Raw genomic sequence first — 22,752 nt, 5'->3', positions numbered from 1 at the left:
GTATAGTTTTGACCTTCCCGCATATGGTTTTGACACCTAAGGCATATGGTAGACGCAATTTTCGCTGGCGTTGCAATTTTCGTGCCGCGGTGAAAAAGCAAGACCCACAATACGCAAGAAGAGTAAATTTATCCTCAATTCAAGACCAGAAACCACACGTAGTGCCAAAGCAAAGATTTATATCATAACTTCTAATAGACGAAATAGCGGGAAGCGTTGCGCATGCGCAACAGGCTTGGACACCGAGTTAACAGCGTCGGCTTCACTGCACAAGGTAGTAGCCGGGTCCGTAGTCAGCCTTGAGATTCCGGCTGCTTTCAGGTAGCGACGACTGCCTGATCGCCACAAGCTGCGGCATGGCACAAACGCACCCGGACGAGGCCTCGATCTTCTTGGGCTTGAGTACGCCGCTCACGTTGTACGTCACCTCCAGCATGTACGAAAGCGTCACGCACGTTTGGTCCTGTCCGCACCCGTACTTGGGACAGCTGCGGAACATGGGAGCGCACGTTAACGATATGTTTTTCCATAGCATATAATTGCTCATTGCTGGAACAATCGTGACAAAATAGCAACCTGTTTTGTTTTAATTAAAAGAACTAGGCTTTAATTCGCAGCATTTTTTTTGCCGAGTATCCGACAGCCAGGAAAGCGTGTGACGCCCTGCATTTTCACAAAAATCCACACTTGGTTTAATTAACTCCTGTAACCATGATAATAGTGTAAATAGAGATAATTGGTCGAACATAATTTTGAAAAACCAAAGAATCAGAGAAATAGAAAAGAAAATTTTCACGAAAACTATTGCACAAAATCAAGCATATTCATCTTATATATACATCTCCCCCAAAAACCGAAGAGCTAATAAAAAAAAAGTCGGAAAGAAAGACAACGTCGAAAATACGAATAAAAATGGCAAAAATGAACCAACTCTGTAGTACGCCTGGCTTCTTCAGAAAAAATGCCTAATTAGCTCACTGAAGGCACTTCATCGCTATAATGGTATATATTTACATCATTGCCGAAAAGAAACAGAATAAAACTTAAAAAGATCAACATATCTCGACGTCTTGCGCTAATCACAGCCATATTTCGCTGTAAAGAGATCAAACTCAAGACGAGCGGCATAAGAATGCTACGAACGCATAAGAATGCTAAGGCGCAGTTCTCTTAATTTCTGCAGATTTTTTGGTAACTCGCTCAACTTCGCTGCTGCTCCTAAAGACGTTGTTTCGCTCAAGAAACGATAACATTTTAGTACTTCGCATTAACAAATGCCAGCACCTACGCAGTGGAGAGGAACACTGAAGCATAGGGTAAACTTCATGTGTGTTAACTGATAGTGTAAAATCCAGGTGTGGTAAAACTGTGTTAACATCGGTGTTTTAATTCCGTGTTAGCGTTTCAGTGCATGGTCCGATCCAACGAAACTACATGCACCACTACAATCCCACAGCCGTGTTTTTTGGTAGCGGCTTTCGCTATCGGAGGCCGAGAAAGTGCCCGGAGAAAAGACGAGAAAGCAGCTGCTGAGTCGCCATCCCTTCGCCTGTTTCCCTTATTATCTACAGTGCTTAAAGTTCGCGATAAAATTTGTTATTGAGACGAAAAGTGTGTTTTTTTTTTCAATCTGCAAAGCTTCTATTGCGTTTTCATGGCCTTCTTAAGCCACCGTACATTGTTAGGCATTCCAAATATATCTCTGCCCCCTCACGGATACCATCCGTGGAAACAATTCTGAATAAAAAAAAAGAAGAAAGAATTTTATGAAAGAACTGTGTGTAAGACAGTTCAGTCCACATGAACTAAAACTAAACCTGACACGCGCTTTAACTCAAACTGTGGGGAAGATTAAATGCAGTTGTGATGTTCAACGAGAAAAGTGCACATCAATTGCAACATGCCGAGCGGTGGCCCTAAAAGCGAGGGGACCGAAGACTGGTGAGAGCGACAAGATCAAATCATTCGCGCACAAGGAATGCCAGGTTCGAGTTGTGGACAGGCGCAGCGAAGGTATTGAAGGCGAAAAAATTGAAGTCTGGTCAATATAATAGCTCTCTGAGTTCTTTAAACATAGCTGTTGGGCAAGTTTGTGCATTATGATTGAAAAATAGAGCGCAACTTGGACAACGCCACTAACGAAGAACGACGGGACAAGCGCTCACTTGCAACTAACATTTATTTAGGCATCGTCTCATATTTACACATGTATCATTATGAGCATGCGCACTAGGGTACACTAAATGGAGACCATCAAACAGATGGACACGACCAAAGTGACGTTTTCAAAAACTCAAACTCGCTGGCACGCAAAAGCACAGATGTATCGCTGACGCACTAGTCCCCTTTCTGCTTTATATAAAACGCTTCCAAGAGCTCCCTCGCCACTGTATTATAACTCCTGCCGAGAATTTCAATCTGCTCAAAGAAAGGTCTGCATTTTTCTAAAGGACTGACAGGCCTGCAATCATCGCAATGCGCGGGTAAATGCGCGTGCGTATTATTGCTAAGAGAAGAACTATTGTTAAGAAGAGAAGTTACTACGCTACCTTATATAGGTGTCTCAGGGACCAGCCTCGACAATTATACTGCCGTGATTGTTATTTCTGGTGCCATTTTAGCAATAGCATTTCGTTCTTTCTTGGACAGCCATTTTTGATGCCCCAGATTCTGCTCAAGAATCCCGTCTGGGATCCCAAACGTAAAAAATGTTCATTTCACTTGGTCAGTGACCGCCACATCGCTATGAACTTACAACCAGACCAGACGGACTTCCGTCGAACACTCCACTGCATACATAACGGGTGAACAGGTGTAGCCCAGCCTAACAAAGCTGCTGCTTGGATGGCTTATGGGACTTACGCAGGGGTACAATATGAAATATATACACTAGTATAATGGTAATGGGCTAAACGTGACCCATCTTATTTTATGAGTGAAACTTAAGCGCAAACTGACACAAGGACGAGAAAGAGAAACGGCAACGGCGCTTACTATCAACTGAAAGATTTATAAAATCGAAAGCACATATATATCATACCAAGACCCAACAAACAGGCAGGTGTGACCGTCGCACATGCGTACGGCCGTACATGACGACAACCGCCCGCTTTCCTTCTCTTCTTTTTCGTTCTTTCTTCTTCTAACCCCTTTCCTTAAGAAGTAACACTTCTTTATCTGTGATGCTCAGTGATGGGTGACTTATACATTAGGTCCTCCTAATCCGGATATTAGTGGCTTCAGCAATTTCCCTGGTTCCCAGGTAGCACGGTCTCCGTGTTTAATTTCAGTTGATAGTGAGCGCCGTTGGCGTTCACCTTTCTCGTCCTTGTGTCAGTTTGCGCTTAAGTTTCGCTCATGGATGTTCATTAAGTAGCTCGTCTCTCCATTTTGCTCCATTTTATTTTGTTCCGCGATAGACTATTAGCACCTGCTTCTAGGATGGAGAATTATTGATCGGCTTACCGGCAGCTAGCCATGGGAATCTCGACCGGTATGCGCTGGGGGTCCACGTTAAGGACGACGTCGAAAGGGCAGCTGGCGCGGTCTCCGATGTCTGTGGCCTGAGGATCGGGCAAGCAGCGGCCGTAATCGCGTGCCGCCCTCTGTCGGGACAGTTGCTGCCCGCGCCAAGGAAAAGCGGCCCCGCGGCTGCTGGAGACGCAGACGGCGGCGAGCAGTGCTAACGTCCAGCCCAGCAGGGCGGCCATCTTGGCTTCTTCTTCTCTTCTTCTTCTTCTTCTTCATCTTCTTCTTCTTACGATAATGGCGGTGATGGTTATTATTTTTATTATGATTATGATGATGGCTATTATGATCGTGATGATGAAAGCATTAATGTTTCTTCGCTCATGCCCAAACATGACACTGGCTAAACATCAGTCTAAGGAAAGATCTTATTTAACTACAGGGCCCCGTATAAAGGAAATTTAGAGCGGTGCTTCTTCATCTTCTTCCTTTTCTTGTTCTTATTTATGATAAGGACGCATATCCATTGAGGGGGATTGGCCAAGACTTGCCAGTGGTGTAGTTAGTTAAAATGCGTGCTTTTGAATGGAAAAACAATCATTTGTAACTCACTCTTTTGAATGGGAAAACAATCATTTGTGACACGCGCACGCGCACGCAGGCACACACGCACATGCGCACACTCCCGCAAGCGCTCTCTCTCTCTCTCTCTCTCTCTCTCTCTCTCTCTCTCTCTCTCTCTCTCTCTCTCTCTCTCTCTCTCTCTCTCTCTCTCTCTCTCTCTCTATCTATCTATCTATCTATCCAATCTATCCATCTATCTATCTATCCATCTATCTATCTATCTATCTATCTATCTATCTATCTATCTATCTATCTATCTATCTATCCATCTATCTATCCATCTATCCATCTATCTATCCATCTATCTATCTATCTATCTATCTATCTATCTATCTATCTATCTATCTATCTATCTATATCTATCTATCCGTAGGGGCGGGGGAGGTCAAATGATAGTGCAGACCAGCCCAGGAGTCTTCCGGTTGCCGTGATGATTTCATGAAGAAGAGAGTAACGTTTTCCTTTCTGTGCCTAGTCTGCTAGCGCTGAATGAGAAATACAGGCGAAGAAATTTTAAAGGCGAAGAATTTCGAAGGGAGCAGTTAGGTGAATTTTCCTTTCCTCTGCTTTTGCTGTTGCGCCTAACACTTCGCCAGCAATGAATGGCGCCTCTAGGGATTAATCCAGAAAATGTCTGCATGGACACACCCAAACCAGGGATTCGCAGAGGTGTGATACGAGCTACACGCAATGTGCAAATATTTTTAGTGCGAAAGCATTAACAAACACCTTCGTCCGTCCAATTCGCTCACATCACATGTTACCCACTCAATTTCCGACACACTTCACTTTTTTCTCTAAGCCTGGCACACTAGCGCACATTTCGTTACAGTGTACGCATAGCCCGACCTCCCACCCTTTTATTGTCCCTTCCCCTCCCTGAGCTATGAGGGAACCTGGTTACGAGCGACCACCTCGACGTCCAGAAACGTCTGGCGTCTATGGCATTGGTCGCCCGGTCATCGCTTGGATTCCCGGACTAGGGAACCACTCCTACTTTACGGCTCATTAAAGCTTCGCAATACTTCTACAGCTGTCATATCCCATTGACCCAACCTGGCTGACTCTCGCCTCCACTTTCGAGGAGCAGATAGCTCTAGTGCAGTACATCAAAAACGCACTAGAGCTGTGTTCAGCATTCAATGAAGACGACCTTAATTGGGTTGTTTTCACCGCCTCTGGTTCTAAATAAAGTTTTCTCTCTCTCTCACTCACTGACTCACTCGCTCGAATGCACCATCTTGGTGCAGTTTATTTAGCGAGAGTTGGGGTAAAACACGAGTGCCAGTCGTTTCAAATTACCACGACGCGCCTGCAGTTGGAGCCCATGTACTGACACAGGCATGCGCTCCCGAGTGTGTAACACTTCCCAATGAAGTAGCATAATATGACGACTAACATATAGAAAAACTTGTGTTATACCCATTGCTGTCTTAATATAATGGCCCACCCGGGCACCGCCGTGTACTACCGCTGGTGTACAAAACCTCGCACAGGGCGCGGGAAATTACGGGAAGTAGAGAGATACAAACCAGAAAAACATTTGACAAATAAAAGTTTATTGACGTTTCAGGGGGAGGACTTCCTAGAAAGAAGCCCTCTTCCTTTCTGAGGAGGTACTCCGAAGAAAGGATTCCTCCTCATGATTACCGTGAAAATGTCCGAAAAATCTGGCAAAAATCGGTCAACAGTAAACGTATGTATCTCTTTCTCTCTCTCTACAGCGAAAAAATAACACTAACCACCTCCGTAGCCATAAACATTGCCACCTTGCTAAGTTTTTCAACTTGTTAAAAGATCGAAGACATCTATTCCATTAACCTTTGAGTCTGTAATAAATTCTGCAACATCAAACAATTGTCCACACTTTTGCCAATTTATGAAATGCGAAAAAGTACTTCTAAGTGTAACTCCCTTTAAGGTTATTGAAGAATTGGCAACGCTTGCAGAAGAAAAACGTGTTACATACGAATGCTGTAGCGACCAACTTGTAGTCGCCGTTTTTTTGTTCTCATTTATTGCGGCGCAAGACATCCCACCAGGTACCATGGCTCTGTTGCACATCCGTCTAGACCACCTTTTCTTTAGGCTGTGCCGGAAAATCGCCCTTGGATTCAACTTTCTCTCCCCCTGCCCCGGGATCCTTCTCCGCCTTGTCTCCTTCGGCGCCAGCTTCCTTGGCCTCTTCGAGGGCCATGAGCTTGATCTCGAGCTCACGCATGGGCCTCTCCTCCTCGTTTAGTCGTTCGGCGTCTTCGGCTGTCATGTAGCCCTTCTCGACCATGAACAGCCTGTAGCGCCGACGTTCCTCTAAGCGCTTTGGACCCCAGCTGTCACGTGGGCTCACCGCCTTCCTGAAGTCCTGCGAACGGGCAATACGGATCCGGAATTTACCCACGACCAAGCCAGAATAACTTATCCTAAATCGTTTGCAACCGAAAGTGTAAGTAGTTGCATTGTGCAACAGCTGAGCTCTGTGAAAGCGAAACTCTGCTGAAAATGTTCTGTCGCCGCGTTCGGAGCATGCGAAAAAGTTGTCCTACGTCACGACGCCGGGCCAGCACACATGTCTATAGCCACTGTCGATCACCATGCACCTTCGGAATAGACAGCCAGAAAAGGACAGCAATGCAATTTCGAAGCCCGCCTGAACCACCCAGCTTGAAACTCCTCCCAGCTTGAAAACTCCTCTCCTCTCCAGCTTGAAACTCCTCTCCGGGGGCACGACACTGCTGTAACCATGCGCTGCTCACGAATGCTCTTCTTCCAGGCCACACTGCTATGGACCGTCCATTCCTGGCTGACTGGCTTTTTCCCGCTGCACTTCGATGACCCACCACCGCTTATTCCGGTTCTGCTCGGATCCCCGCGGTGTCTGGAAGCAACCGCTTCCAACGCCTGGCAACCCCGATTGGGCACGTTTACCGGTGACGCAAGCGGAGCGAAGCACAAATTGGAGCCAGCCGTCAACACCATCGGGCACGACACTGCTGCAACCATGCGCTGCTCACGAATGCTCTTCTTCCAGGTTAGTTACTTGAACCATGCCGTGTGTTACAAAACTAGCAATTACTGCCTTATAGCGGTGTCGTGCCCATTGGAGTTGTCCTGCGTTAAAAAACATGTTTTGAATTGTTCATTGTGCTTATCTTCTTCCCTTGTCAACTTGCTGCTCATGCTGGCGGGCGATGTAGAATTGAACCCCGGCCCGATGAGCAAGGCTGAGGGCGTTGCCTTCGATTCGGCTTTGGAGGCAATTGAGAAACTGCAAACTGAACTGAAGTCTGTTTTGCTTGAACTTCAAGGTATTAAGGCAGAACAAGCTACTACTAATGGTGAAATCAAGAAACTTATAGCGCAAGTCACTGCTCTTGAAGCCGGCGTAACCGATTCCCCTTCCCCTGAAGCTGTTCCTTCTCAAAATGCCTTGCATGATATCTCAAGTCAGCTGAAACAAATAACTTACAGATGCGACGATGCAGAGAACAGGTTAAGGCGTTCCAACGTGATATTTTTCGGTTTAGAGGACGACGAAAAAGAGGATTGGGCCACGTCTGAAGAAAAGGTCATCAAATTTTGCACAGAAAAACTCGAACTTGCCACTACCGGTGTGCAGTATGAACGTGTACACCGCCTTGGCAAATTTTCCAGTGAAAAGAACCGGCCCATTATAGCAAAATTATCTTCATTCAAGGACAAACAGAGCATCTTGTCCGCAGCCAAGAAACTTAAGGGGACAACGTTTTCGATTGGGGAAGACTTTGCGCCATCAACACGTGTGGCTAGAAGAAAGCTGGTCGCTTTTGCCAAAACATTTGACAAACCGTTCAAGTTGTTCCTTGACAAGCTTCACTTAGATAAGAAGGTATATGTGTATAATGCCGTTAATGACAACGTTGCACAATCTACCAGATAGCTAGTTGCAAGCTTAAACTCGCAAGCGCCGCCTCTTGCGCCCCACGCAGCCTTTTCGCTCTCAGTCGCATACACAAACATTCGAAGCCTGTTACCCAAACGTGACACGTTTTGTTCATTTCTTGATGATAGCGATTCGGACATAGTTGTGCTAACGGAGACATGGTTGAATCGAGATATTGGCGATAACGAAATACTACCACAAAATGACATTTACAAAATTTATAGGAACGACCGCATAAATAGGCGCGGTGGCGGCGTACTTCTTGCCATTAAGAAAACGCTCCATTCGCATTTCATTGATTCGAAATCTTCCATTGAAATTGTTTGGGCAGGTTTGTCTATGTCATCCAGTGTGGTATTGATTGGGGCTTGTTACCGTGCACCAGATTCTGATCATTCCTTTTTGAAAGACTTGCGTGATAGCATCTCTCATGCCATTCAGTTGTGTCCATCTAACCATGTTTATCTTCTTGGTGACTTTAATTTTCCTTTTATCGACTGGGAACACATGTCATCTTCATGTCACGCGTCTCTAGAACTAATAAATCTAACGTTGGATTTCAACCTCTTCCAAGTAGTCAAACAAACCACCCGTGCTTCCAATATCCTTGACTTGGTATTCACTAACGCTCCTGACACAATACTTTCAATTTCAAATGTGAGCGGTTTTAGTGACCATAACCTCCTTCAACTTACTTTAAGCATTCCGAAGCCCGTGTCTGGTAAAACAACAAAGCGAATTCGCGGTTACAATAGAGGAAATTACGCTGCCATTAACACAGAACTAGAACAATTTTTTTTTGAAAGTGTTACTACCAACATATAGTTGTCGATCCGTAAATAAAAACTGGGTACTTTATAGAGATAAATTAACTGCGCTTGTCGATCAGCATGTTCCCTTAGTGTCCATAACCAACGATAAATTAAGCCCCTGGTTCAACAAGTCCCTTGGCAAATTACGAAATAAAAAGAAACGTTTATACAATAGGGCTAAACGCCTGGGCACGGATGACGCCTGGCAGGCATACAAACACTGTTTGAAAACCTACTGCTCAGCAATAAACTCAGCTAAAGATAAATATTATCCGCAAGACCTACCATCCCTGCTTCAGTCTAATCCCAAAAAATTTTGGCGAACTATATCACCAGCCAGAGATACTAACACTATCACTTTACATGGAACTGACAACAAACCCATTCCTAGCGCTTATTGACCCTCTGTTTTTAACAGGTTCTTCTCATCTGTTTTCACCCAGGAGGATTATTCCAATGTGCCTACTTTTCCTGAACTTGACGCTGCCTATATGGAACCCATTACTATCACAGTTGGAGGCATTGAATCACTCATTAGTAACCTAAAATTATCCACATCAGCCGGTATCGATAACATTAATTCCAAGATACTTAAGAACACCCTCCCCATATCAAGCAAAATATTATGCCAAATTTTTGAACAATCTCTAACATCTGGCATGCTACCCGAGGACTGGTTAATAGGAAACATAAAACCAATTCACAAAACTGGAGATATTCACTCGCCCGACAACTATCGACCCATATCTTTAACTTGCCTATGCTGCAAAATGCTTGAGCACATAATCAGTTCACACGTGTACAATCACCTCGAGTCGAACAATTTCTTTTTTCCTAATCAGCATGGTTTCAGAAAGGGATTTTCGTGTGACACACAATTGTTTGAATTAACCACCGATTTACACTTTAACATGAACAGCAACCTTCAAACGGACTGTATCTTTCTAGATTTTTCAAAAGCCTTCGATCGCGTGCCCCACTGCCGACTAATCTCTAAGTTATCTGCTCTACGACTTGACTCTTTAACATTATCCTGGATTCGTAACTTCATTTCCTTTCGACAACAGTTCACTGTTGTTAACAATTTCGCGTCTCCTCTTTCTTCTGTCAGTTCGGGCGTACGCAAGGCAGCGTCCTTGGGCCCTTACTCTTTTTAATCTACATTAATGACTTACCCTCCGAGATTACTTCTTGCATGCGTCTTTTTGCCTACGATTGTATAATATACCGTTCTATAAACTCCAGTAATGACCACTTAACCATTCAAGCAGATCTTAATCATATTTGTAACTGGTGTGACAAATGGCTGATGAAATTGAACTTTACAAAATGCGAGGTAATGTCCTTCAGCCGTAAACACGTAAACTCTGAATTTTCCTATTACTTGAACAACACTATGCTTTCCCACACTTCTTCGTACAAATACCTTGGTGTTCTTCTCACAGAGAATCTTTCATGGGCCTCACACATCGTGTCTACCTGTGCCAAAGCATCACGTTCACTGGGCTACCTACGCCGCAACATGCGACATTCTCCTACTAACATTCCAAAACTAGCCTTCCTTACCTTTATTCTGCCAATACTGGAATTCGCCTCAGCAATTTGGTCCCCTCATCAAAACTACTTAATCATAATGGCAGAAAAGATTCAAAATAGAGCTGCCCGCTTCATATCACGTAACTACGACATCAGCTCAAGCATAACACAAATTAAATTAGACCTTCAACTGCCGCCATTAGATAACCGCCGCGATATTGCTCTTCTCTGTCTGTTCCAGAAATATATTACCTCTAATAAACGATCGCGGCTTCAGCTTCAAACACCTCACTCCTTTTCGCGCAGATTGTATAATCAGTTCAGCTTCATGCGCATATACGGTACAACTAATGCATTCAATTCATCACCACTGCCTCGGGCCGTTCGTCTTTGGAATGATCTCCCTGATTGCGTAGCCTCCATATCTAATCCCGATACATTTCGCCGTCAGCTCCTCACTCTCTTCACCATGTGACCATGTTCCTGAATTCTGAGTGCATTGCGTATTACGGTGATTTATATTTTTCTTGTCTCTTATTTGTTGAAAATGTATCCCTCTTTCGCCATGTTCAAGTCAGCAAATGGTGTATCTTCAGATTTACCTCACCCTGTACCACGATATATGTGATTTCATTTATATTTTTTGTTGTTGCGCACTTACCCTGCCTGTAAACTGTATGTTATCTGTCCTGTACTTTCCCGATTTCCCCCCTTACCCAATGCCCTGTTCTGGGGCCTGTAAGGTTTTTTTTTAATAAAGAACAGCGCGGTAGCCACAGCGCGGTAGCCAATCTAGTTGGTCGCCATATGAGTTTACAACAATACAGTTTTTTTTTTCTATTCACCACCATTGTGTTTATCCGACATTATGTTCTGAAGCCGGCAATTCTTCGTTTCCAGACGCGTGAAATAAGCGTCTATTCTACGCCTAATCCATGCAGCGAAAGAATCTCGCGAGAGGTCATTCAGGCTTCTTGCGTTTGGTTAAAAGCTCGAGGCCTCAGCATAGGCGCACCCAGAATCACGTCGTTCGCGCCTGCATGAAGGGGGACTGAGAAGGGGAGCGGCACTTTGGTTGTGATGGCACACCCTGCAGGAGCTTAGCCTCAATTAAAGCTGCCTACCAAGGCTGCTCAGGTGCAGTATTCTGACCCGTCGATAATCCTTGGCAGATCCACACCATGACTTCACAAAGACCGTCGAGAGTACAGCAGCTCGCTCGATCTCACATGCGGGAAGTGCCTCAGCAGCGTAGCGAGGAGGAACTCCCGCTCACTGACCCGTTTACACAAGCAGTGAATTGAAGTCGCTGTGAGTGGAGCCACAGGAGCACTGACGCACCGTCGTGGGTTGGCTTTGTTACACACTCGCTAAATAGACGGACAACCAATTTTTTGGAGTGTATGCTGTCTATCCGAACTCAATTGGCACACTTTAAACACCTTGAAGGGAAACGGTTTCCCTAAGAGAGCCGAGCAATGTGATAAAGCGGAATTTTTAGGCCTACCAGCCTTATTAAGCATGCTTCCAAAACGAATGCTGGAAGCCATGACCGTGATCCGCGCAGCAACATATTTTCAGCTGTACATTCCTGGGCGAATGAAATCCGATCACGGCAACATGAGCGAGAACACACAGAAAGCGCGATTGCTTCTCATTAAAGTCAAATTGACGCGTGACTTAATAAGAGTAACAAAGTTGGAAAATGTTTTTTTTTTTGCCAAATATATCAATAGTGCGCCATTCTTAAACCTCTATAAACAGTATTTTTAAGCTCCGCGTGTTCTGGCTCGTTTTCTTGTGTTCGCAAATCGTTGGTTTATGACAGTACTTGAAGTGAACAGAGGTATTTAAAAAGTTGTCCCCACCTAAAAAAAATTATAAACTGGTCTTTCCCACCTCGTAATCCGGTTTCTCAAGGTCGCATTGAAACCGAAACTGAGCTCTTTGTATCCGAACACAAGGGTCAGATTTAGGCGCAAAATATGGCGGCACCTTTTGGGTTTTAGAAAGTTTAGGGCCAAATTATTTCTGCTAATTAATTTACTCTATCTCCTGTGGTTACCCCACTATAGGTGGTTTTCATTGAAACGTTTAGTGGTCAACTTCTTCGCTTGGCAACATTGGAAACGGCCCCAGACATGGCCGACGCGCCAAGGACATGTCGCGGCTTGTGGCACTGTGCACGCGCGCCGAAGAAAACAAAAAAAACCCCGTGCATCATCTGATCCGTTTCAACCTGATACTCAACGGTGGCGTCAAAAGAGACGTTATTATTCGCATTCACATTGGACTCGAGGCATTACTTTGCGTTCGGTGGGGTGGAGTTTGGAGCGTCCAACGCAGATAATGCGCTTAGCACGGACAAGTAGCGCCATCCTACGGACCCCGACACGACCAGTAACAGCGCACTCACATGGTTGCCTGAATGCGTGCCTCGCCAATGCATACAAGCTATATAAAACGCTGACTGTCGTATAAGCTAGAGCACATGCACTCCAACTAAAGAGGTTCTGTCCCTTTATAGTTACAGCCAATATGAGGGGAGGAAAGTTAAGTGACTCTTTCACATTCACAACTCTTTCGTTTAACGTTACTTCAGCTGCTTCTAAACATTGTTTATCAAATACCACGACTACCGCCATGATGGCTTTCAGGTACCAATCTAATACCCCTGTCGTACAATCGATACTATTGAAATAACCGCCGCGTGCCACCTGCTGCCTCGAGACGAGCACTCACCCAGTTATTGGTCCAGAGCTCCTTGATGGCAACGATTGGAATAATCGCCAGGCCCACGCCAGCAACAAGAAAGCCTATGGTCTGAGCCCACGCCGGGAAAGGGTACAGTTCGCCATGGCGATTCAGGGTCAGGGACTCGAAAGTCGTCAGCGACGTGACGGCCAGCACCTGTTTTTATGAATGAGCGATACTTAAATGTCATACCTAGAACATTAAACCGAGAAGAAGTGAAAATGCCAACAGAACCATTACCAGATCGTTGCTCGAGTAAACATGGCTCGCGGTTTAACGCCAATTTATATGGAGTAAATCACAAGTAGAAACACACAATATTTTCTCTTTTCGTGTGCTAATGTACCTGGCTGGGAATTGTGACATTTTTACACGTTATGACATTTCCTAACACACCGTAAGCATTGTGAATGTAATCAGCACTATTAGTTTTGTCTGAGAAACGAAAGCAAAATGCCAGAGCTCTTTAACCCTGTCAAGAGGAAAGTACAGTGAAGCTCCCGCTCTGGTGAGATTTTTTGTGCTTGGGCTTACCTATATTGGGTATTCTCTGTGTTAAATGTAAGGAGAGTGGCGCCATATCTACGCCACAAAGGGCATAGGATTGTTGGGCAGAGGCAATGACGTCCCTAGTGCGCCGCACAGGTGGCTGCCGGAGAGCGGGTGGCATTTCGCACATTAAGGGAGACAGTGCGCGTGGCGAATAGTATCAAGAGGCAACGCCGATGAGGAGGTACATAAAGATGTATTGTAACCATAAAACCACCCTGAATGGTCATTCTTCCTGGTGCAACACCTAATGTGAGAAAGCAAGCTCACACAACCCAAGCTCACCGCCATTTTCTTGAAGCTGGCTCGGCCACTAAGCACAAATGCTTTTCTGGGAAGACTTTTTCAGGGCATTCTAGGCCTCCAATGGCAGACCGACAGACAGACAGACAGACAGACAGACAGACAGACAGACAGACAGGCAGACAGACAGAAATAGAGACAGGCAGACAGACAAACAGACAGACCAATTTTTAACACGAAAGTGTTGTATTCCGGGATACACAAACACTTCACAGACGTAACATCCGCCACGGAAATGACGCCAGTACAACAAAACAAGCGGCTTGTAAAGGGCGCACCCCTGCACACAGGGTCTTCTTGCGGGGAAGCAACCTTTAAAACTAAAGAGTTCGTTATACCTAAAGTTGTTCCTTTTCGGGTTCTATATTTTAACACGAAAGAGTTTTATGCCGGTATACACCAAGATTTCACTGACGTCATATCCGTCACGGAGATCACGCCATTACATCTTTGCCGAAGCGACCCGCCACCAGGACGTCGCTCGCCAAGCACACCCACAAGACAACGGCCGACCCGTAAATCATGCTCACCTGCAGATTTCGCTGCACATTTCACTTTCGTGTTTTAGCGATTCCTATGACAGATGAATCAACCACAGTTTTTTTTGCTTCTAGACAGCGCACAAAATGGCTGTCCCATTTGAAAAGCACAGTACACAGACAAATAAACGGACGTGACAAACGCTTGGCTTCAAGTGGTTCGCCCCGTCTACCACTGTGTGTGTTTTTATTCTTGTCTGCGAGCCATTGTGACATTTCAATTTTGCTCCTCACGGCTTTCTAATGAATCGGCAGTAATGGGGACTTACTGGCCGCCAAAGTGTTCGACGAGGCCACGTATACATGTCATTGTGCGTTCACTTACCACCACGCAAACTGGCAGCACGTACTTCCAGGTGATGTACATGAACGTGCCAGGTGGGCCACCGAGCATGAACTCCATGTCTGCGATCATGCGCGATATGCCTGCAGAAGAAATTCCCGTAGGGAGCATTACATGGTGCATTACGTTAGAATTACCTTGCCGCAACAAGCACACCAGAACGAAGATTGGCCAAACTACGATAAATAACTACCGCCCTCTCGAAACAACAACGATGAAAGAACGCGCTTTTTGAAATCAAGTACAAGCAAACAAACCAATCTTAAAGCGGGCCGTCCGTTTACTGCACTGCGATTGCGATCTCAAGTCATTTTCGAAGATGGGCATTCAATGGCTTTGCCTAGACTAACTACCGCCATCGTTAGACGGAGGGGTGAATGAATTTACTGCCTGATTTTGCTCGTCCATTCATTCCCCTCGAAATCCACCGTGCCGAAATGGCGCATTAAGACAGACGTCGGCTTCATAACGCAAGGGACCCAGTTTCGATTCCGACCACGGGCAGCGTATTAATTTTTCTTCTCTTCAACCACGATTACCATACTCATCGCTACAGATAGTTATCTTTTCTGGAGTGCGTCTTCGATGGAATACGAACGACATCATGGAGGGGCTGAAAGCTTCGATTTAAAATCACGAGCCATTCCACTCTTTAAATTTAGATTACTTAGATTACCAACGACGCTCTTTAGCGCACGACATACAGGTAACATATAATTTAGGGGAAAGGTATGAGCGTATTTTATTTCCCTCTAACATGGAAGGCGGTCATTCCCCAGAAAGACATGCGCACACACTTTCATTATCGTGACCCGTATCTTGTAAATTCTTCCTATTCATAAATATTCTACTCAAAATGTTGATCCAAATGATGAGACGTAAAGCATTGAGGTATTAGTTGCGTTATGGCGTTGAAAATAGTCTATTATTTACTAAGCTGCTTAACCAGACACTGAAATGAACTTGACAAACTAGTTTTTATTTGCATTGCACAGACTGGCTGAAATGAACACACTTTTCATGGTATACGTGGTCGATAAAGCAGTATTTAATTTGTAGAGCATAAAGGAAGAAATAATACTATGCCACATTTCCGGCGGTCGCAACAACTAACGGCAGTGACGTACATACGAGATGCAATGTGATTGGGCGATGTGCAAGATTATAATTCGAAGCAGTTTCTGTTTCGGTTCTCTGTAACAACGAGCTTGGCATCCAATGTTATCGCTGGCTTAACATTCTCGATATCTCATTCATCGGCATACAGCGCTTCTGCCATGTTGTCGGCTGTAAAAACTCCCACCTCCCCTCGCGGGAACCCCTGTGTAGATGCGGCGTTCAGCGTTGGACAGCGGAGGAACGGCGCTGGAACGATAGAGCGGAGTGGCGCAGGCACCGCGTTTTATAGCGCGCATAACGGTGAGGGGACGCGCCGGCGCCAGTGCGTCTGCGGCGGCTATGACGCAACACAATCCAACAAAATCCACTTTAATCCAATCCAATACAAATCCAATCCAATCCAAGCCAAGCCAAGCCAAGCCAAGCCAATCCAATCCAATCGAATCCAATCCAATGCCCCTCGCGAGAGAGTGTTCGCTATCGGAGAGGAGAGGGGGTGAGCGGCGGAGAGTGCAGCTCGTGCGGCGAGGAGAATGGGGGAGGGGCGGACGCCGACGACAACGCCGACGACGCCGGATGCAGGGACAAGCCGAGTGAATGAGATGCAGTCGCATCTAAAATATGTCAGATAAGCCTGCAAGGCGGCTTGGAATCGTAACGACCACTAGCCGAGGCATACGGTGTGGATGAACGCCCTCCGTGTCAGCGGAGACGCTCAAATGCGGTGCGCTTTGCCACCGCCTTTGGAGCAGCTTGCCTGGCTCGTGCCTGTATCGTAAGGGGCATGTGTGGACCAGGCCCAAGGTCGGCTGATTCGGCACTGTGCCCGCAAGCATTCGGTGCTTATGGCAAGACACGCCAACAAAAACTCACCAGCCCGTCAGTGTCAGTCCGCACGTGTTCCGAGAGCTCACTCGTGGAGCAATGAACGTTACAGCGCAAAAATAGTGGATTCAGTATAGAAACCACTGCCGAAAATCGAATTCCTCCACTTAAAAAAAAAAAGACATGCGCTATCCGGGATTGGGACTTGCGACTTGCAAAACAGAATGCCTAGTGCCTCATACCCCTCGACCATAAGCCAGCGCTGTCAAGGACAGAAATATAAAGTATATAATGTATAGCCAGTTAACATTTTATTTAGTTTTAGCATTCCAAGCCGCTTAGATGACTTTCTTCAATAACGCCCGTTCAGTAAGCGTCTCCCCAATTCTCACAAATATGTCGTCTTTAACGACTGCGTTCCTTGGCCAGAAAAGAGATCGCAGATGTGTGGTCGTGCTGCTGGCCGCTGTGATATTCCCCAGCGCAAAAAGTGCTTCCCGAACCTTCGTCTTACGCCATATAGTAAAAGTTTTGGTTCATTTTATTTCCTTGGTACCTACATTAATTTCGTTGACTCTTCTCCCGCCTTCAAATGGCCTTTGATATTTCTACTAGCGTAACAGACAGCGAAGCGTCGCATCTGCGCCTGTGTGGAACTACTTGGCTTTGTACAGTCTACAAACTAACAAACTAGAGTCACATTCTTCCAGGCGCAAATGGTGTCGTGGCTTTGTTTCAGATGAGCGAACGAATTGCGACGACCCGCCGCCGGCCTGCCAACTAAACGCTGGACTGACTGGTTCTGTCGGAGTCTGGGCGAGCCGTGCAGTAGCCCGCCCAGCCAAGCCATCTCGATTGACCGTCATAAACAACGCCATAGGAAATGGGCAAAGAGGATGCAGAGAGGGGACAGCACTTTTGAATTGCTTTTTCTACTAAATAAAGTCATTTAAACGCTGCGAAAGTGGTCTAAACTTATGGCCTTAGACTCCAGACTACAATTAGCGCTAGTCACCCAGCAATGTTTACAAATAACTTCAGTGTCCCTTTAACACGCATGTCTCAGTGAGTCCGAATCATGTTTTCAACGGCGTGTGAATTTGAGGTTGACCGCGGGCACACACGCCGGTCGTTCATTTTCGGAGACCGCGCGGCCTGAGTCAGGCGCAGTGGCCACTCAGCCACCCGAGCACAAGCAACGGCTAGAAAGACATACCGGATCGCCGTCGATAGAGCTTGTATAAACACGTCTTCACAACCATTGACTGGACCCTGTGTGTGCGGCTCTGCAACGGCTGCAATGTTAACTTATCGGCCGCAAGCGGTTTCACGGACGTCGTGCAGGTGACGGCGAGGCACCGACATTTGCTGACATTAACAGTCCTTTAGGGCTGGCTTCACCGTAACACGGACCTTCTCCGCAACGCTCAGCTGCAGCCGGAGTAGCTCCCGCACACAGGGGAGCTCCGAAGCACTTCGCACTGATTCGTAACAACCCACAACTCCTAGTGTCGCTTCCCCAGTTCACTTCTTTTCCTATTCGACGCACACACACACATGCTCAAAAAGAACAGGGTTTATTTGGCGCCCGGCTTTTGCAACAGCTTTAGCAAACGGTTATCATGTTAACTGTAACGGATGCTGTTCCAATTTTACGGAATATCAGACTCACCGCTAATTAGAATAATGAATCCAAATTAGAACACCCTTTGCGGATTCCGCAATGTGAGTAGGTTCGCCACTGTGGCTTAAGCCAGTAGTGCTTAGGAGGAGGGGTCGTTGAGTTGCGTAATGAAGTAGGGTGGACTTCGTGACGGAAGGACGCATGTCATTACGATCGAACCGATGGGTGGACAGGTATCCCGTTAAAACCAGCCATTCTCCGTGTTTTCCTAAAAAAAATGCCGCATTAAGCAGTACATCTGCTCGTTCGAGCGATGTGGATTCCGACGCTGTGCGGAAAAATATCACGAAGCTTAGACGCGCACGAGAGCCGCCGATCGTGAGGTCTTCCAGTAGCCAAACAGATTCCAGGAGCGTAAAATCCGTGTGCAGTCTTTTCAGCACCTAAGAAATTGAAAATCCTCCACAACAGAGTTGGCAGGCATCGGCATTACCACATGGCGAACCAACCTGTGCTGTAAAACACGTGCAGAAGTTTGTCAAGTGTGAACAAGGCGATGTGTACAAACTTCCCCTACCGTGAGACAAATAATACATAAGCCAGACTGACCACTACCTCAATGAAAGATTCAGGCAGAATAACTACTCATGCACATTGTTCAACGCGCCGAGCAATTCAACAAGGCGTTGCTGCCGACCTTAACGCACGACAGAATACAAGAAAAACGTCCTTTATCAAGAGGTCAAGAGATAAAAGGCAGCCAGAGATGTGGAAACCGTAACCCATGGTGTCCGGAAAAGAAGGAGACTACGTGAGCGCATTATCGACAAGCTTACCGAAAAGAAGGTAAACTTCTTGTCACAGTAAGAACTGAACACGTGGCCTGTGTAACCCACCCGTCCTGCTCATCACACATGTTACAAGAAGTGTTTCTTCTAACACGCAAGTGTTTTATGCCGGGGAAAATAAACCTCACCGACGTCATATTTGTCACGGAAATGACATCACCAGAAAAAGTTCCATTTGGGCGGTGGCGCTAGGATTCGAGCCCACGATCGGTCTGGACGCAACGGGAGGTGTGTAACGCTGTGCCAGTTGAGCCATGAAGTCATGCCCAGATAGCTGTACAAACGCGCCTTATGTCCTTCCCTGTAATTTCTCCATTCAGATGGTGCCGCTGTCTAGGAGAGGTGAAGCGAAGTAGTGCGTCATGACGCTAATGAGCGCCGATAGTTGGCGCCTCAATAGGGCAGCGTATAGCAGAAGAAGCTATGTGTTTATCCGTCCGCCGCCTATGAGGAATGCCGGGCAGCTTGTGGAACGCCGCCAGCAGGACATCGCTCGCCAAGCACACCCACAAGACTGCTGCCGACCCACAAATCATGCTGCTTTAGCTGTAGCGGACCGTGACTTCACAAAACGATTCGCTGACAACCCGTTCGGTTTCGTTCGCACGGCTTGCGAGCGCCTTGGTTTTAATCGGATTTACGAAATGCTCCGGTACGTGTAATTCAGTGTCTAATGTTGATGCGTCTAATGGTGCCATAGCGACGAAACATAAATTGTGATGTGCAAGTTTATATGGATGGACAATAACCATTCAAATGCTCCTGGGAAGGAACATTTTGCTTTCGTGTTTTACCGATTCCTATGAAAGAAGGATCAACCACATATTTGTGTTCTTTCTTGTTTCTTTTTGTTTTTGCTTCAAACAAGCAGCGTATATATATCTTGAATGTGTATCAATAAACTAGTTAGTTGTGCTTTGTCCTGTTTCGTTATATTCCTGGTCCCTGTTGCTACCGACGCAATTTCATGCGCTTCACACCACAGCTGTGCGAATACGCGTCCTTTCCCGCACATGTGTTTCGCTCTTAACACCAGTGGCCTAATGCACTTACCATAGCCAAAGACGAGAGTCACCATCTCCGCCACGCCAATCCACGGAATCAAGTGACTAGCAACAAACTCGTCCATAAGGGTCAAGATGTAGAGACCTCCCTGCACGAGAGTTGCGAAACCTAATGAACTCGGCGCATGCGCATTTGATCACCCTAATGTGGCTTATAACCTAGTCACAGAACAAGCACAACCGTGTCAACATACACGGAGTGTCAATCAAGCAGTTTTAGAGTTTGGCACTGGCCTTCACTTACGATTGCCCCAACACCATCCTATTGCCTAACGCCACTCAACTAGCTGAATGTATATGGGGGAAAATCACAGCCCCTTCCTTAAGAGAAAAAAAGTTAAAAAAGGAAATTTTCCCCGTGACCTAATTTAAAGTCGCAGTCCCAAATCAAAACTGTTTCGGCAGTGTCGGCATGGCTCAAAAGGATAGACGTCGGCTTCACGGTGCGAGACACCCAGTTTCGACAACGACCAAGGGAACAGTTCATTGTCTTGAGGCGCATGGTGTGCCTTCGCTTAATCATCATAGTTTTGTAAAAGCAATTGTGCAAAGTTTGCTTTCCTGCAGTGCGTTCTGGCGTGGCATCAAGCACCATCATTAAGGCATAGAAAGCTTCGCTTTAAAACTCCACGGGTTCACCGGCTCTTAGAAAGCGTAATGTCGGCGTTTTCCGTTCCCAATACGCACGCCTTAGCTAAACAACGAGAGTGAAAAGAAAATAACGTTCAATAAAGTCCAAATACCATTATCTTAACGCTATCACTAAGGTTAAAGTATAGGTTAATCCGTCAAATAGTAAAAATGCGAGCTAGCCTGCCAGGTATACATAACATATCGAAATCAATACATAGAAAAAGAAATGAGAGTGTGTTAAATAAGTTCAAAGCACTATTTTTAGTACCAATATAAATACTACATCTTAAGGCGAATTGGAAATAAATCTCCAATGTTAACAAAAAAATTATCTGGTAGTTTCGAAATTCTATATATTCTTCTGCTGAACCTGAGGACGCGAGTTCAATTCTCGTCACAGCTTCCGTTTTTATGATGGAGGTGAAAAAGAAAAAACACTAGAGCATGAAGATTTTAGCCCACCTTAAACATCCACGCGGATTAAATTTATTCGTATTCTTCCACGACGGCGCACCTTCTACTTTCGGTATACGTTACGAGTGTAAAACTCCGATATTTGAATTCAGTATTTTATATGGCGGTTCTCTCTCCGCATATCACCGCAACAGTGCCTCCAACGCACTCATCAACAGAGGGCGTTGATTTAACTCCGCTCACACTGAAGCCAACAAGCGCTAACAAGGCTTCGTAGTATAATACAGCAAAAAAATAAATGCAGTTAAACCCAGTGTAACATCTGGTGGAACTATGCAGCTGTGGTTCTCTTGTATCGGCTCGAACATCACCACGCGTGCACCCTATAACAGCAGCGCCGTCGCCGCGCAAATTCTACAGTTCGCGCTAAGGAATCGGGGCGCTAAACAGCGGTGGCGGGACGCTCACTCCCGTTTCTCTCCCGGAGGGAGAGAGGCCCGTTCCTGCGAGACCCCAACGCCCTCTGTCGGGGGGTCTGGGAACCGGTTTCTGCGAGGCCACCACCGAGTCTGGTTTCCTGCTCCTGCCCATGCGTGACGCACGCTCTACAGCAGACGGACGATAATGCTCGACCCTCAACAACTCCGCCGTTAATAGTTGGTAATGTTTTCGCACCTGGGAGGCGACGGGCAGGCCCGCGATGAAGAAGCAGACGCAGCAGATGGTTGCCACGTACGTCTCGTGGGCGCGGCAGGCCTCGCTCTCGTCCTTGAGCGGCGTAAGCGCCGCCTCGACGAAACCGAACTGAAAAAGAAAACAGCGGTGCGCTATTGGCGGTGAGCGCGAACACAGGCGGCGCTGCGAAGCGCGCCTCCGTGACGTCAGCTTAGGGATTCTCGCATTTGCCGTCTGCTTCATTCAGGATCGCTCTCCCTACTGTTTCTTTGCGCTCGGTCAACGTCTGATGCTTGTCCGCACCAGAATTGCCGTGTGGGTAACTTTTTATCATAATACTTGGCTTAAAATCGCATACATTAGCTCATGGTGTCAATTTAAGTATAGTTTTGGATACCGCTACGGGAGAAACATTGCCGGCGCCACCCAATTCCTTGCGAAGCCGGTCCTGTGCGAAGCGCGAAGAGTCGGAGCTAGGCGTCAGCTTCTCATGTAATCATTCGAACAAAAGGAACAATCAGCTGCTAATAGCCGACAACAGCGAAAATGGAAGACCGAAACAAATTCTAGACCTTCAGGGCTGTCGGCTTTGGCAGAAGGCATCACGATTCGCGGTAATCATATGTAAGGTAAAACAGTTTTTGCAACCTTGCCGAGCGCTCCAACGGGTTTTGTCACATCACTTTACGTTGTCAAGGCATGA

General features: G+C 46.2%; 2 protein-coding genes across 2 annotated transcripts in view; both read right to left on the bottom strand.

Annotated features, from left to right (window-relative positions):
• Positions 1-262: 262 nt before the first annotated feature.
• On the bottom strand, positions 263-3,710 carry LOC144160079 (uncharacterized). The gene is made up of 2 exons (XM_077691687.1): positions 3,466-3,710; positions 263-488 (listed from the first exon to the last, which is right to left on the bottom strand). The coding sequence occupies exons 1-2, from the start codon at positions 3,708-3,710 to the stop codon at positions 263-265; spliced, it is 471 nt and encodes a 156-aa protein (XP_077547813.1).
• A 2,396-nt stretch (positions 3,711-6,106) lies between these two features.
• Positions 6,107-22,752, bottom strand: part of LOC144157949 (sodium- and chloride-dependent glycine transporter 1-like) — a 51,747-nt gene continuing 35,101 nt past the window's right edge. Inside the window, exons 10-14 of the mRNA XM_077688659.1 lie at positions 22,050-22,178; positions 20,317-20,416; positions 14,830-14,930; positions 13,102-13,269; positions 6,107-6,454 (exon numbers count right to left, since the gene is read on the bottom strand). Coding sequence (XP_077544785.1) covers positions 6,161-6,454; positions 13,102-13,269; positions 14,830-14,930; positions 20,317-20,416; positions 22,050-22,178 — 792 coding nt within the window. The 3' untranslated portion in view covers positions 6,107-6,160. The remainder of the gene's footprint in view (positions 6,455-13,101; positions 13,270-14,829; positions 14,931-20,316; positions 20,417-22,049; positions 22,179-22,752) is intronic.

Source organism: Haemaphysalis longicornis, unplaced genomic scaffold (assembly GCF_048455015.1).
Source record: "Haemaphysalis longicornis isolate Haplotype H1 unplaced genomic scaffold, Haemaphysalis longicornis Haplotype H1 scaffold_10, whole genome shotgun sequence".
Taxonomy (NCBI): domain Eukaryota; kingdom Metazoa; phylum Arthropoda; class Arachnida; order Ixodida; family Ixodidae; genus Haemaphysalis; species Haemaphysalis longicornis.
Note: the sequence above shows the minus strand (reverse complement) of the source record. Positions and strands in the feature narration are given on the sequence as shown.